At 38.1% G+C, this 14,460-nt stretch overlaps 3 protein-coding genes across 4 annotated transcripts in view; all 3 read right to left on the reverse strand.

Annotated features, from left to right (window-relative positions):
• tmc4 (transmembrane channel-like 4) overlaps positions 1–1,001 on the reverse strand; it is a 14,452-nt gene extending 13,451 nt beyond the window's left edge. The window contains exons 1-2 of the mRNA XM_015042342.1: positions 629–1,001; positions 313–508 (exon numbers count right to left, since the gene is read on the reverse strand). Of these exons, the coding sequence (XP_014897828.1) occupies positions 313–508; positions 629–659 (227 nt within the window). The 5' untranslated portion in view covers positions 660–1,001. The remainder of the gene's footprint in view (positions 1–312; positions 509–628) is intronic.
• A 95-nt stretch (positions 1,002–1,096) lies between these two features.
• mboat7 (membrane bound O-acyltransferase domain containing 7) lies at positions 1,097–10,545 on the reverse strand. 2 transcript variants are annotated; one of them, XM_015042344.1, is made up of 9 exons: positions 10,391–10,545; positions 8,093–8,172; positions 7,427–7,556; positions 5,910–6,036; positions 5,634–5,790; positions 5,054–5,249; positions 4,351–4,503; positions 3,639–3,815; positions 2,454–2,856 (listed from the first exon to the last, which is right to left on the reverse strand). In XM_015042344.1, exons 2-9 carry the CDS (start codon positions 8,166–8,168, stop codon positions 2,454–2,456), a joined length of 1,419 nt encoding a protein of 472 aa, XP_014897830.1. In that variant the 5' UTR covers positions 8,169–8,172; positions 10,391–10,545. The 2 variants fall into 2 exon arrangements, with proteins under 2 accessions (XP_014897831.1, XP_014897830.1); XM_015042345.1 differs by lacking the exon at positions 10,391–10,545 and having other exon boundaries at positions 1,097–2,856; positions 8,093–8,168.
• A 619-nt stretch (positions 10,546–11,164) lies between these two features.
• Positions 11,165–14,068, reverse strand: rps9 (ribosomal protein S9). The gene is made up of 5 exons (XM_015042348.1): positions 13,978–14,068; positions 12,917–13,028; positions 12,703–12,825; positions 12,337–12,523; positions 11,165–11,429 (listed from the first exon to the last, which is right to left on the reverse strand). The coding sequence occupies exons 2-5, from the start codon at positions 13,011–13,013 to the stop codon at positions 11,252–11,254; spliced, it is 585 nt and encodes a 194-aa protein (XP_014897834.1). The 5' UTR covers positions 13,014–13,028; positions 13,978–14,068; the 3' UTR covers positions 11,165–11,251.
• Between the last annotated feature and the right edge of the window lie 392 nt (positions 14,069–14,460).

The following is a 14,460-nucleotide window of genomic DNA, read 5'->3' on the forward strand; positions in this document are numbered from 1 at the left end:
ACCCAAAAAAAAAAAAATGGAAAAACCCTTTTAAATTTTTTTTTTTAAAAAAAAAAAAAAAAAAAATATATATATATATATATATATATATATATATATATATATGGTTGTTTTTTCTTCCAATTATCATCTTCTATGTGTCAGAATATTGCATAATCCTATTGAGAAGCACAGAGGTTTGCTGGTTTAAAGTGTCAAAATCACAGGAAGGTTCAGGTGTTTCGAAAACATGATCAGTAAACAAATTCACTGATTATTTTTGGATGCTATTAGGTCTCTGTTGGATCCCCGTCCACTAAATCATTTTCTTACCATACAGCTTTCTTCAGAGCCATGGGGAAAACCATGTTCCTGAGCTCCCGGGTCGGCTCAGAACCGCTCTGTTCCTCCTCCTGCGCTGGGCTTGTGCCGCTGTTGGGTTCATGGTAGATCTGAGCGGACATTCGAGACGAAGCCCGGCGAAACCTGAGCGACTCCTGGTCAGTAGGAAAACCGCTTCCTGTGAAAGCTTGAAGACAAAACAAAAAGGAGATCCAAGAACCGATTCAGTACAATTAAATGATCCAGACAGATTGTTTTTGAGTTTTTATCCGCTTAAATAATTAAAGTTTCTAGAACACCAGCTTACCAAAGCCTTGTCTTTGCTGCTCGATGGTCATTCTGGTAAACTTTAACACAACTTCAGTGGAAAGCAAATATGTGAAGCAGCGGTTCTCTACAGGGAAGTGTTATGTGCGATGAAGGACTTCCCTGTTTTCTCCCGGTGTGGACTTTACCCGTCATATAAATGATCCCACAGGAACTTCCTTGAATGTGTCACCTATTATCCCCAAAATTATTTAGACTGCACCTCATAAAACCAGGAGATGCCACAGCAACACAACCAGAAGCAAAACGTTTTTGCAAAGCATAACTGTGGTCAAAAAGGAGAACGTGTTCCAGGTAAAGGTTGTAGAAATGTATTAAAACATGTTAGATGAACAAAGTGGTTACTGTCTGAAAGAAAGCAACTCTATCTGACAACTAGATCTCCTTCTACCAACACCCAGATGATCAAAAAGGTTTAAATTTATAAAGATAAAAGAAACAAACCGGACACAAAATGGCAGATTCTTATATATAATTTTGTTCCCAAGCAAGAAGAATGGTTTAAAACACAAACACAAAGGAGGAAAAATAAATACCCAGCGGTTAGGTTTCCTATAGACCCAAAGTGTAACAGCATCATTATGAAAACAAACTGTCTCTGTGTGGGTTTCAAAAACTATTTGCATTTCAAATGACCCTCCAGAAAAGATTCAACAACCTGCCGTACAAAACAAACGCACGACAAAATGACACAGTTTAGGTCAAGAGTAAATATGAAACATTCAAAAGATTTCTAAACAATATATCATCAAACGTATTTAGGGCTCTCCTATAACTCATGGTTATAATTTATTTGGACTTATCCATATTAAAGATGGTAAATCAGGGGAAAAACTTTGGTTTATTATCTTTTTTTATATCACAGTAATGCTCCCGTTTGAAAACAAACCTTTTTTTTAAACATTGTGATATATATATATATATTCACCTTAAAAAAGAAATAAAAACATTATCTTGATTCCGTGGGTGTCGCTCAGGCCAAACAGTGTTATCATATACAATATTGGCAGCATAATGGAACAAGAAGAAGACGAGCGACCTTTTAAAAGTTTGGTCCCGACCCTGAATGGTGCGTAGCGGCAGTGCAGATATTTTGGCAGTAAATGGACGTTAGCAGTGTTTACATGGGGCGCCACACAGTGGAAACAACATGGCTGCAGAGGAGACCGGATATGCTCATCATTTCATCTGAAGTCCTAACAGCGAGAGGAAAATGAAGGAATAAAGATCCAACTATACCAACGTTTGGAGTTTACAGGATCCAAGAAGAAGTTAAAGAGCAGAAATGTTTATATTTAACACTTGCTTAATGCATTTCGATAGAAAAACATCTTGTAAATTCCTTTCTTCAGCGTGAACAAATTTGAATTACACATTAAGACAGCCGATTTGCCTTAAGATTTACATTTACGAATATGTCCAATTATAATATGTAATACTTCTTGATATATTCCTAGCACTTGTCTGTTTCGTCATGTGATATTTATCACATTTTCATTCGACAGTTCCTAAAAACCAAGTCTGGACTTTCGGTCTTGATGTATAACTCCCTGCGTCACTGAAACATTCAACAAAATAAAAGCAACATTCACTCTCCCAGTGGATCCCACGATTCACTGGATTTTAGGTGAATCTACAGAAACAGCTTTAGTAGTTATTTTTAACGGAGTTTCACAAATGACACTCTTAACTCCATTTTTAATAAAATGGACTTTTCTAAGAAGAAACGGTCTTGGACCGATGTCATGTCTGTTGGTAGAAACATGACTAAAACAGCTAAAACCAGTCCTTTTCTGCTCCTCCATTCATTCTGATTTCTGTCCGGTTTTCACGCTTTCAGTCTTTTCCTCATTTATTCGATCCTTCTCCCCTTTCTTCCCGTCTCTCCTCCCCCCCTTCAAGACTTTGCCCACTATTATGCAGCCGACAGCAACGACATGCATGGTGAAGTAGATGGACATCCAGTAGTTGATGGTGTCGGACGCCTTCAGCAGCACGAAGCCCATGCACATGTAGTCGTAGGCCCTCATTTTCAGGAACCAGTGGATCCAGTCGAAGACGTTCTGTCCGGTGGGACCCAGTTTGGACCTGATGGCAGACTCCATGGCAGACTCTGCTGCGATGCACAGCGGGATGGTGAGGAAGGAGAGGTAGTAGCCTGCGTGTAATCCGTGCCAGTAGGCGCTGATGAACATGGTCCATCCAGCTCTGAGGAGCACAGAGATGACAGAGAAGAACTGAAGTCCAAATCTAATGCTTATTATAATCTTAATGCACTGTAGAAATATTTGTTCTTCGTTAGACTCTCTTATATTTGAGTAAAATCTTAATTTTGAACAGATAAACTTTACACCAAGAGCCAGAATTAGCAATGAATAGGAGTTTGTTCATGTAAAGGGGCAGTATGATGTGTTTCACAACCACATAGTGACATTTCAGTAACCATGTTACCTTCAGTTGCTTTAAAAATGCTACATATCAAAAGAAAACTGACTTCATAACTTTAAAGCCTTAAAATTGAGCCTCTGTCTCTTTAAGAAACTCTTGTCCTTTCTGACTCGCAGCCTTCAGGAAGTCATCACAACATCGCTCCTCTTTTAAAAAACAATGTTTTTACCAGTGTTTCAATGAGAAGTAGCTCATATGATCATGCTCATCATGCTCATATGATCATATGAGCATGATGGGTTGGGAGGGATGCCATACGAAGAGGAAGCTTGGAAACTGCAGCTCCGAGGAGGACCAGCTAAGTCCAACCAGGCGTTTTACACAGCTCAACGGTTGCCATGGAGATTAAATCATTTGTCAAACATGCATTTACGTTTGATGAGGGAATAACATTATAACATGATGTCAAGCTCAAAAAAGTAAATTTTACATAATACTGCCCCTTAAAACATTTGTTTTTAACTCGTTTGCACATGACACAGTTTCAGGCTTCAGGATCTCCCAGGGATCTGTTATTGCTGCACAGCAGGAGAAAGTCCTACCTGAGTGCATAGGACTTGAAGGGGGCGTTTGGGTAGATGTAGTGGTGCAGCCACCACTGCACCGTCATGTTCCAGTAACGCATCCCGTGTCGGACCTTCACACAGAAGTCCGAGTTGTAACAATCAATGTTCTGGATGGTTTTGAAGTCGTATTTCTCTTCAGCGCTGGGATCAGGGCTGTTCACAAAGCGAGGAAAAATTAATTTATTTTCTAATGATAACAGAAAACATCATACAGTTACTTTAAAATTGCAAATAAACTTTTTCATACTATTTTATGTTACAACCACAAACTTGAATGTATTTCATCACTGATCAACACGAAATGTATACAATTATAAATCAGATTAATGTGACGTACATATCTATTCAGCCTCCCTCAGTCAAACTCCTTTTTAAGACATTTCTTCACCAGCTTTCCTCATATAGACACTATAATATTTGCCAATTTTTCTTAGTGAAACAGCTTAGATACAGTCTAATTGGATGAGAAGCAGCTGAGGGCATCATTTGTCTTTCCACAAAGTCTTAAATATGTTTTGAGGTTTAAAATATGCTTCATTTTATTATTTCCCTAGAGTAAGTTCCACCTGTCTTCCCATCATATCTAACCAGCTTAATGAAAGCTCAACGTTGGTCTACTCTGACCAGATCCTTGCTTTCCCATTTCTGCTAAATGGTTTGTAACAAACTTCGATCTTGAGGTAACGACCTGTAGTTCACGGTGGGTCCTCCTCCAGGTTTTGAAAGCGCTTTCTCAGGATAGCAGCCAAGACCAGCGCTGATGCAGCCGGCCTCAGCGCCACACCACGCCGAATAGAAACGCATCCTGAACACAAAAAACACTGCGACCATGTAGAACAACCTGGCGACACAGAGGAAGAAGAAAAGACACAAAGAAAATCATTTTTCGTTTGATAAGATTTTCCTACCATGGAAAACTGCAGCCAGACTCTCCCTTTGTTGCCATAACGTACAAACATATAGATGTGGGATTATTCAAATTCAATTCAAATTCAAAAGTATTTTATTGATCCCAGAGGGAAATTAAATGTTGTTGTCACTCATATTAATTCAAATTATTCAAAGGGTTATTGTAGAAAGTAACGGCTGTTCTCAGAAAATATTTCCTGTAGCAGTCTATATTGCAACAAATTTGAAGAAGCCTCTGACTGAAGATACAGCCTCTTGAAGAGGATGGTCAGGGCTGTCCACAATTTTCCTGATTTTATAAAGAATCCCTCTTTATTTATCCTAATCTATTTATAGAAACGTAATTAGGACCTCGGTTATTTTCAACTCATCAATTTACATGTTCAGTTTCACCCGTGAGTTATATTATTACAACAACAAAACAAAAAACAAATCTACAAAAGATAAATTATGTACCGTGAAGTCAGTGTGGAAAAATTTACCTGAAGAAAAGGTTCTGGTCCAGGAACTCGTCGGTGCGGACGTAGGAAAGTGGAAAGTAGTAGTTGACGGTCACAAACAGAACCCCGAAAACTGGGACCATCTTCAAGCGTTGTAGACAAGGCTCCCAGCCGGGCAGAGCCAGCGGGTTCGGCTGCCTCAGCCAGTCCATGTACGTTTGGAAGCGGAAGAACGGGCCTTTAGGGCGTCGGGGTAATGAGACAAAGGAGAAACCACAGCGGTGAGAAGAGAGGGATCAATAAAACGAGCAATAAGGACAACGCAAAAGACAACGTTGGAAAACAAGGTGGCGCAAAAGAAGGAGGAAAGAGGGACGGGAAAGCAAAGACAGCAGAAATACATATATGAAAACTACAAGCACAGAGAAATAATATCAAATAATATGGACTCACAATGTTGAACAAGTGGCAGGAAGTGAGACAAAGAGAGACATTGGTTATAAATCATGCAAAAGAGAATGAACATCGATTGCAACATCAGCGCACATGAAAGCTTAGGATTCTGATGTTAAATATCAAAGCAGACATAAGCAAGTTCATTTAGAGAAGATTGTTGACTTACCGGTCATTATACCGACATAACAGTAACTATAGGACAGAATGTCGTAGAGGGAAGGTTCTTGAGACAGACCACCAATGACTGGAGACTTAGCAAAAGAGCTCACATCTCTCTTCTTCTCTACATGGAAGCTGTGCACCTCATTGGCAAGACTGACCATCTGAGAGAAAAACAAACACCAAAAGTAAAACACAAGCTCACGAAATGTCAAGAAACAGGACGCTTTTTTGGTATACAAACAGACGATGTTACTGCATGTGTGTTTGTGGGTTTTTCTACCTTAAGAGTGAGGAGTAGCTGGACGGCGTTGGCAAACGGTGTTGGCTGGGGAAGATCGAACCAGGTGACCAGACGGAAAAAGAGCAGGTAGAGAAACGTCCAGCTGAGACTCAGTGCTGGGGCGTGCCTGATGAGCAGAGGCAGGTGTTATGAGTCCATAAAATCTACACTCAATTCATGACGGTAATTATACCAATCAAGCAAAATGTTACGGTCATGGACACTTGCAGGTCGGGTACATGAGCCGGTGACTTAAAGTGTCTTCAAAGTTGACGTTTTGCAAACAGGAAAAACGGCCAAATGTACAAATTTGAGCAAGTTTGACAGCAGACTTGCTGTAGTGGCTGACAACTCAGACAAAGCATGTCCAAAGCTTTAGCTCTTATGGTGTGTTCACCACCTGCAGTGGTCAGGATCCAATCGAAAGTGGCAACGGAGAAGAAACAGCTACAGCTAAGAGATTCATGAGGGGAGCAAAGGTTGGCAAGATCCAAGAGATGATCTGCTCCAAAGACTGAAGAAGCTTATGCTGGTTCTGACAGAATACACAGGTCATTGCAGTCCAATCAGTGTGTTCATACTATCCACCACTGAAAGAACCAAGAATGGGGATGTCATCTTCAGAAGCAAACCAGGAAGCCATGGAAAAAGGTGGCCTGGTCTGATTTTCTTTTACATCCTGTGGATGGCAAGGTGTGTGCGTCATTTAACTGGAGATCACATGGGAACATGATGCATTATGGGAAGAAGGAAGAGGCAGTGTGATCCATGTGGATGTTAACTTGACACACACCACCTGTCTGAGTATCACAGAGCAAGTTCACCTTTTAACTGAGACAGTACTCCCTGATGGCTGTGACCTCTTTCAGCAGTTTAGTGCTGTCAACTACAGAGAAAAAAATAGTTCATGGATTCTTTGAGGAACAAAACTGTGAGTTTGACTTTCAAGCTTTGATTCTATATACCAAAGATCTAATCAGGCATTTGTGGGATGAACAGGACAAGTATGTCTGATCCATGGGCCTTGTTTGTCTTAAAGGATCTGCTGCTCACAGTTTTGAGACACCAAAACAAAACAGGTTTCTGCAGCAAAAAGAGGGGTAGCAGGCTTTCAGGCAGGTGATCATAATGTTCTGATCAGTGTATTTTAAGAACAATGCAAAACTTAACAACCATGTACCTTTCTGCTGAACACGTTACTTTTTCTAACGTGCAGCTAAAAGTTAGAGGACATCAACATGTAAACTGGTTTCCCAGTGAGATGAACCACAGGAAGATTATTCTATGAAATAAAGAAACAATCCAGTCAATGTTTTCTAAAACCCTCAGTAAAGGTTATGTTCTGGTAAACATTTATTGCTGGCCAGTTTCAGATAAATATCACCCTGCCTTTGGGTTTGGAGCATGTTTACCCTGTGAGAAATAACATCTCACTGATCACTCTAAGCTGCAGACTAATTATGGTCAAGATTTACTTCTGCTTGTATTTTAGAAATGCAGAGACGGTAATCACTCACCGCCAGCTGCTCTTAATGATAATCCATGTTCCCATCACTGTCACCAGGGAGTGTAGAGTGTGGATGTGACACAAAGCGATGGTGATGGACAAACCCAGAAAGAGAGACGCCACCTGCTTCACAGACGAACCTGAAGCAAAAGAAAATCAGAGTTTTATTGGTTAAAAAAAAACACCTGACACAGGATTTCAAGCTAGTAGATGTGCATTCTGCTATTCTTTATCTCACACTAGCGGCAATTAGCATAGATCTGTTATCTTGATTAACAGATGTCTATTACCCACAGAGGCATAATAAACATTTATGGTGCATTTCAGACTAAATAAATGTCACAAGTGCATAATCTAACAGAGAAATATGCTTGAAATTAGGAATATAGATGAAACAGAAGTGATAAAAGTGTAAATAAAAGCTTAGGACAAAACATAATTAGAAAAAGCTATGGTGAAATTTAAGCTGAAAAGCAGAGAACTAGAAGCAGATTTTTTTTTACTTCAAAGACATAAAAGTCCTGAGTATTCAGAACTACACCTACAAGTGACAGCAATTAATCAAGACTTTGGAGAATTTTCAAGCTAAAAAATAACATCAGGAAATTAATGCAACACAACAACCATGATATTTGGCTCCGACAATGAAACCTAAGCAGCTATGCAAAATACTCACTGAGATAGCGAAAGAGGAACCCAACAGGGACGGAGGCAGCAAGGACGCCCAAATATACCAGCTCATCAGGAGACATGTTTCTGAAACACGGATCAGTGTGTTAAATTCACATAAAATATGTCTGACACTGGGAAAAAAACACCGTACCAATGCAATATGACTTTAATTCTAGTACATCTCATGATTAAAGATACAAACGGAAGTATTTTAAGATGGAAAGTGTTTTTAATAAATCCAGTTTATTTTTAGAAGACGGCCACATAGATTTTTGTCTTTTTTCCAAAGTATCAGAAGAGGTTTGATCTTAAAAACATTTATTATATACTCAATTACAGCATAATAGCTAGAGTAGATGCTAACATCGATCTAAACAATAAGTGAGATCATTTATGCCAAGTTGTAGAAGAAAAATCATATTTCATTTTAGGATATTTTAGTCTACATTTTTTTTCTCCCTTTTCAACCTATTGGAAATAGATATAGTAGGAGATTTTCTCTAACTGCGATGGAATGAAGCGAGATATTTCTAAGATGGTTAAGCAGATTTCAAGCTTTAATCTTGTACATGTACTTGATCACAACAAGGAAAAATTTTATTTTCTCTGTTTTCTATCACAGATGACAAAAGAGACCACATGGAAATAAGCCATGGTTTTTACCTACAAATCATTTTGTTGGTGCACGAATACTACTTAAAAATTAATTGTAAAAAACAGTGTGAATCTGATACGGTTGCTATATATTATTAAGATGACATATCTAAAATCCTCTCTTTATTTTACATGATATCACACTCACTTTCTGACTTCAAAATCTAAAACAGTCAAATGTAAGCTAAGCAGGGGGTCAAACACAGATAAAGTTCATTTAATTAACCACATACAATACAAGCATGCAGGATGCTAAAGGAATGCACTTTCAGTGTAACAGCCTACCAAATATTACATGCAGCCAGTTTTTGGCATGGCAAAAAAAGACACTCCTTTCATCTGGATAATGAAGATGAAAAATATGTGATTTAATGAGTCTAAGCGTTCTCCATTTAGTATTTTCCTTCCTCTATCTAAGGAAATGGGGAGAAATCATGTCTTTGCAACAGAAACAAATTATCAAATGATACAGTCTAGCTTGAGCTTTGATAATTTTGCTGTTGTACATAATCATAATATTGGTTCTTCTAACTTTTGAGTGAAGTCTGTAGTGAGGTCAGTGTTAAAAAAATGGGATTAACAAATTTAAGAGAGACTAGCACTGTATGTCACAGCAGATTAGGAAGTTAATCTGCAGTGACATATTTAAGATTTTGTATTATTTCTACAAATAACTTTTAGCTTGGTTTCTTCAGCTACTTGTCCCTAGGGAAATTAGACAGCAATTTGTTCAACAATGCATATGTTGGAACAACTATGAGATAGATTATTTTTATTTTAGCTCACTGTTATAAAGTTTCCTATTTAATGTCTGAACCCTAATGAATCATCTTACTCTTTAGATGAGATATGGTGAAGCAGATAAAAAAAAAGCTCTTATATGTCTTAGGAATCTCAAACTAGGGATTGTAATCTAAAATTTTTGTAGATGTGTGTACGAAATTTGCACTTTCATACCTTCTAAATAGAGCAGAATGACAATATTGTGTTGAGCAATACTTCTACAATCGCAAAAGAATAACTGGACACAATATTTAGTAGGATCCTATATTTAAATGTCATCCATTCACATTCTACACATCATTATGTTTGCCTACTTGAATAGACTCTGCTCTGTTTCAGGTGAGGAATGTTATCAGCTTCAAAATGTGCTCAGACGTGTTGGCTTTAATGCTTTAACGCAGATTAAAAAGCGTTACTTCCGAATACTTCATTTCCCACTGTTGTGGCAAGAGATAGCAAGTACACTCACGTATTTCACAACCTATGGCCACAAATGAAGCTAAAACTTTCCCTATTAAGGTAATTTCCGATTATAAATACGGAACCACAATATTCACCACTGAATGCCATTTTTAATAACCGTTAATGGCTACAGGCAGGTAAAAAGCCAAACGAGTCAAAAACGCTGCGTGCAACAAGCTACTTACTATAAGGTTAGAATAGAAGCATACCTAATATTTAAGGTTTTAAATGACAAAAAATAAATAATAAAAAAAACCACTTATGCCTAGTTGATTTGAAGCCCACTTTTTTTCACAGAACGCAGTGAAAGCTTTGAAACGTTTAGCAGTTAAGCGTAAATTAAGTGCTTTTTAACGGCTATATATGCTGTCGACGATCAGAATTGCAGAATTTATGTACTTACACTCATAAAAAGCTGAGTATGCCAAAAAATTAGGATTTCCAGCTCCAGTTTAACCTGCACGTTCCATGAAATCTGTCCCTCGTCGATCATTCACACCTAACCGGTGGAAGAGTTCACCTCCGGGTTTGTCGTTGTACATCCAGCGTGATGACGTCATGACGCAAGAGGACTGTACCATTCTGCTTATGCGAGTCAGGACTGTACCAAACAACCGCATACGATGAAGAAATAGGTTGATTCCATTTAAATTAGTTCATGGTTGAGAGAATTTTTAAGTGAATCTGTTAAGCTGTCAAATTAAACTTAAAATATAATGTATGTAATTTAAATGTAAAATATAGTACAAACTTAATTCAATTCCTTGTCACCCAACTAAAGCAATTTAATTTTGATCAACTTTCTCTTAATTCAGTGTAGTTACAGCAGCTGCCCTTGGGTAACTATGCTGCTCAAAAAACATAAAGGGAACATTTCACTTTGATTTTGTGTGTGGCTCCAAATCCAGGCCTCCATTGGTTAATAAATTTGATTTCCATTGATTTTTGTGTGATTTTGTTGTCAGCACATTCAACTTTGTACAGAACAAAGTATTCAATGAGAATATTTCATTCATTCAGACCTAGGATGTGTTATTTGAGTGTTCCCTTTATTTTTTTGAGCAATGTATTTAACCCCCTTGACTTTGTTACAATTGTAAAAATGTAAGTATTAATGGTGAAACTAAAACTTTTACATAAAAATAATAAATTAATAAAATAAAGAAACATGATGCAGTGCAGTTCTTTGGTCAAACCAAATATTTTTTATTAGGAATTTAACAGAATAGGAAGTAAACAAAACACTTCCTGGAATAAATCCTTTTTAGTCTTCCTCCTCATCATCAGCTCCTCCAGCTCCACCCTGACCCTTCTTGGCGTTCTTTCTCTTGACGCGGCCGGGGCGTCCTCCGCCGTACGGGGACCTCAGAGAGAAGTCGATGTGCTTCTGGCTGTCCAAGCGAACCACAAAGGAGGGGATGTTCACTACCTGCTTGCGCACACTGCCAACACAGAAATAAAATGGAGGTCAGAGAACTTGGATAAATAGATAAACTTTCACATGCTCTGATTTCCAGTCTTTAATTACCATCACCATCAGGATTTATAAGTGCCACAATCTCAAATTTGTTCAGTATTTGTTTTTAAAGATTCAGCTATTCTGTTTAACTTTTATCTGAAGTTAATTAAAATTGAGTGACAGATTTTAGCTGCCATTATCCACATTTTACCAATTTATTTCCATTTTCTATTCATATTTTACGAGTCCATTAATTTTTTTTTTTACCTCTAACGTACATACCATAGTGTTAATCTAATTGATGTCTATTCAATAAACAGTTTATCAATGTTTTAGTTCATTATAAAAGACATGTCGAGTTATTAAAAAAAAAATTCAATTACACGTTTAAGGCACACACATTTAACCACGTATGCAATAAATTGTAGCACTTTTGGCCCAAATATTTAACAGATATGACTAACAATTTATACCACTGTAAATATAAACCAGGCTTCATTGACGAGGAATTCTTGACACCACAGAAAATCTGCTCATAAATCTTAAATCATCAGCCCGAGTGTTTGGTAGCTCACAACACAAGGCGCAGTGAGTACCATAATTGCCCGAGGTGCAATCCCCCCTACCTTACCTGACAGCCACCACGTCACCGTGGCACAGTCTGAGCCAACAGACGGCAGGATTGGCTCTGGGCAATGTCTACTGACAAGGTATACGGCTTTGATACCGAAGTGACCTTGTTGAAATGTTTAAGAGATCTCAACGCAGAGTGCTACAGGTTGGTGGTCCTCTGATGGAAGAGGAAGCAGCAAGTTTCTTATGAGTTCCTAAGCAGATTTTTAGACCCTCTTGTGTTTACTTGGAACTCTTCCAGAGGTCTGAAAACTCACCGAATGTGCCTCTGGCGGATCAGGACACGAGCGTGGTGGATACTCTTGGCAAGTCCGAGCTTGAAGACTTGAGTCTGCAGCCTCCTCTCCAAGAAATCCTCAACCTTGAGACCCAGGATGTAATCGAGCTTCATCTTACCCTCATCCAGCACACCGATCCTCACCAGACGCCTGAGCAAAGCATTACCTGGAAAACACACACAAAAAAGCGTGAATTTTAAAAGGAACATAGTATATGCCTCTGAGTTTCATACAGGAACAAGAATGGCCTCATTGACGAGGAATTCGTGACACCACAGTGAAGTCTGAAAATTTATAATTAAATCATCGGCCAACTTCAACTATGTTCAAGTTGTTCCCCTATACCTTCAAACAGACGTTTGGGGTCCTTCTCGTCCAGAGTGAGCAGCTCTCTGGCAGCTTTACGGATCTTAGCCAGGGTAAACTTGACCCTCCACACCTCACGCTTGTTCCTCAGACCATACTCGCCTGGAAAAAAAGATGGTCATTCAAGTAAACTAACTTAAAATAAATAAATAAATAAAGTCTGTTGTTGTAATTTAATGAAATCAAAGCATACCAATGAGTTTTAACTCCTGGTCGAGACGGGACTTCTCGAAGGGACGGCGAGGGGTGACATATGTCTTACGACAAACCCAACTTCTGGCAACGGGCATGGTGGCTTATAGCGCCTGCAAAATGAAAATAATGACATTACCCAAAACTCAATGTATGTGACAAAAAACATCTTAACTTTGTCAATGATGCCTGGCATCTTTGCCAAAAGCATGTCAATTATGGCCTTAATTTCATGTGAAAAAGCTGATTAATGACAACATTTAGTACTTAATCTAAACACATCCACTATAATGTTGCATTCAAAAAGAGCTGATTGGTGTTGGATAAAGGGATTTGTAAAAAAAAAAAAAAATTTAAATTGCCAAACACCAGGGGTGCATGATAAACACAACAAGAAAGTACTCTTAATGTGAATCAGTATACTTTTCCACACTTCTCAGCATAAATGTATTTGACACAAAAGAAACGGTAAAATACATTACATAAAATAAATGTAGTTTTTAATAATGTTTTTTACTTAGTAAATCCAGTTCTGCTGTACCCATGCAAATGAGCAAACCATTCAAATTGCAAATAAATTTAAACAATGAAATATAGATTCGTTAAGAAAATGGGGTTCTGGCATCAAGTATTTAAAAAAAATATTTAAGAATTACGGAGTTTTACAAAGTACACGTATTTAACGGCTTTAGCCTCAAAGCTAAAGACCTATTAGCTTTCCATATGTCCAGTACAACATAGGTAATTATGCGACAAAACATATAAATTTTAGGATACTAAATATACAAAAAATGTTGGGTTTAACTGGAAATAAAGGTAAAAAGTGCTGAAAATCTTGTCCATCCATACTACTAGGCCTTGGCCGCATCGCACCACGTTGTTTGACGAGACGAGCTAGCATTAGCTTCCACAATATAGCTAAATCCTCAAATTCGCTAAACATCAAATGTCAGAAATTTAAGATATTTATTTTGAATGTCTGTATTACGTATCAGCGACTGAGCATATCGTAGTTTGAAGTCAAAAATGATTGCCTGTTAAGCATGAAGTAGTGGGCCGTACCTGTCTCGCCCAGGCTCGCTTAGTAAAGAGGAAGAGAAGCAGAGTTCATGCTATTTTATACAGCGGACAAAGCACTACATGTCCCATCATGCCTCTCGCCCTTAAAACAGAAGATAACTTGATTTTGTGCTGCCCTCTATTGGCCAAATAGAGATATTTCAAAACAGATTAAACTTTTTTACGGATCTTACCGTTCTGTCGTTTCTTTTGTCATTTTTATTTTTCCAATCAGTCCTCCATGATAAAACGGAACCACACCTAAATGACTAAATCACAAAAGTTTGTTTCTGTTTTCATGTAACTATCTTTATCTCAAATTAAACTATGGCAATGTATTGTACAAATTCATGCTAGTAATGTTTCGTCTTACATTAAATGGTGTATAATTGTGAAGAAGGTAGGGTGATAAACTCAACCAGAAGGACATTGCTATTTTTATAACTCTGAAAGGGGACCCCCAGCATGTGTTTCTGTCTGTCATCC

The sequence above is a fragment of the Poecilia latipinna genome, unplaced genomic scaffold (genome assembly GCF_001443285.1).
Source record: "Poecilia latipinna isolate Pla-1442-1.1 unplaced genomic scaffold, P_latipinna-1.0 Scaffold586, whole genome shotgun sequence".
NCBI classification, from domain to species: domain Eukaryota; kingdom Metazoa; phylum Chordata; class Actinopteri; order Cyprinodontiformes; family Poeciliidae; genus Poecilia; species Poecilia latipinna.

Coding starts and splice junctions, on each gene's coding strand:
- mboat7 (XM_015042345.1), bottom strand. CDS start 8,168: ATGTCTCCTGATGAGCTGGTATATTTGGGCGTCCTTGCTGCCTCCGTC. Junction 5,250..5,633: donor TTATGTCGGTATAATGACCG/GTAAGTCAACAA, acceptor GACGCCCTAAAG/GCCCGTTCTTCCGCTTCCAA. Junction 3,816..4,350: donor GGACCCACCGTGAACTACAG/GTCGTTACCTCA, acceptor CTTTGTGAACAG/CCCTGATCCCAGCGCTGAAG.
- rps9 (XM_015042348.1), bottom strand. CDS start 13,013: ATGCCCGTTGCCAGAAGTTGGGTTTGTCGTAAGACATATGTCACCCCT. Junction 12,524..12,702: donor CCCCAAACGTCTGTTTGAAG/GTATAGGGGAAC, acceptor TGTGTTTTCCAG/GTAATGCTTTGCTCAGGCGT. Junction 11,430..12,336: donor ATCCGCCAGAGGCACATTCG/GTGAGTTTTCAG, acceptor CTGTGTTGGCAG/TGTGCGCAAGCAGGTAGTGA.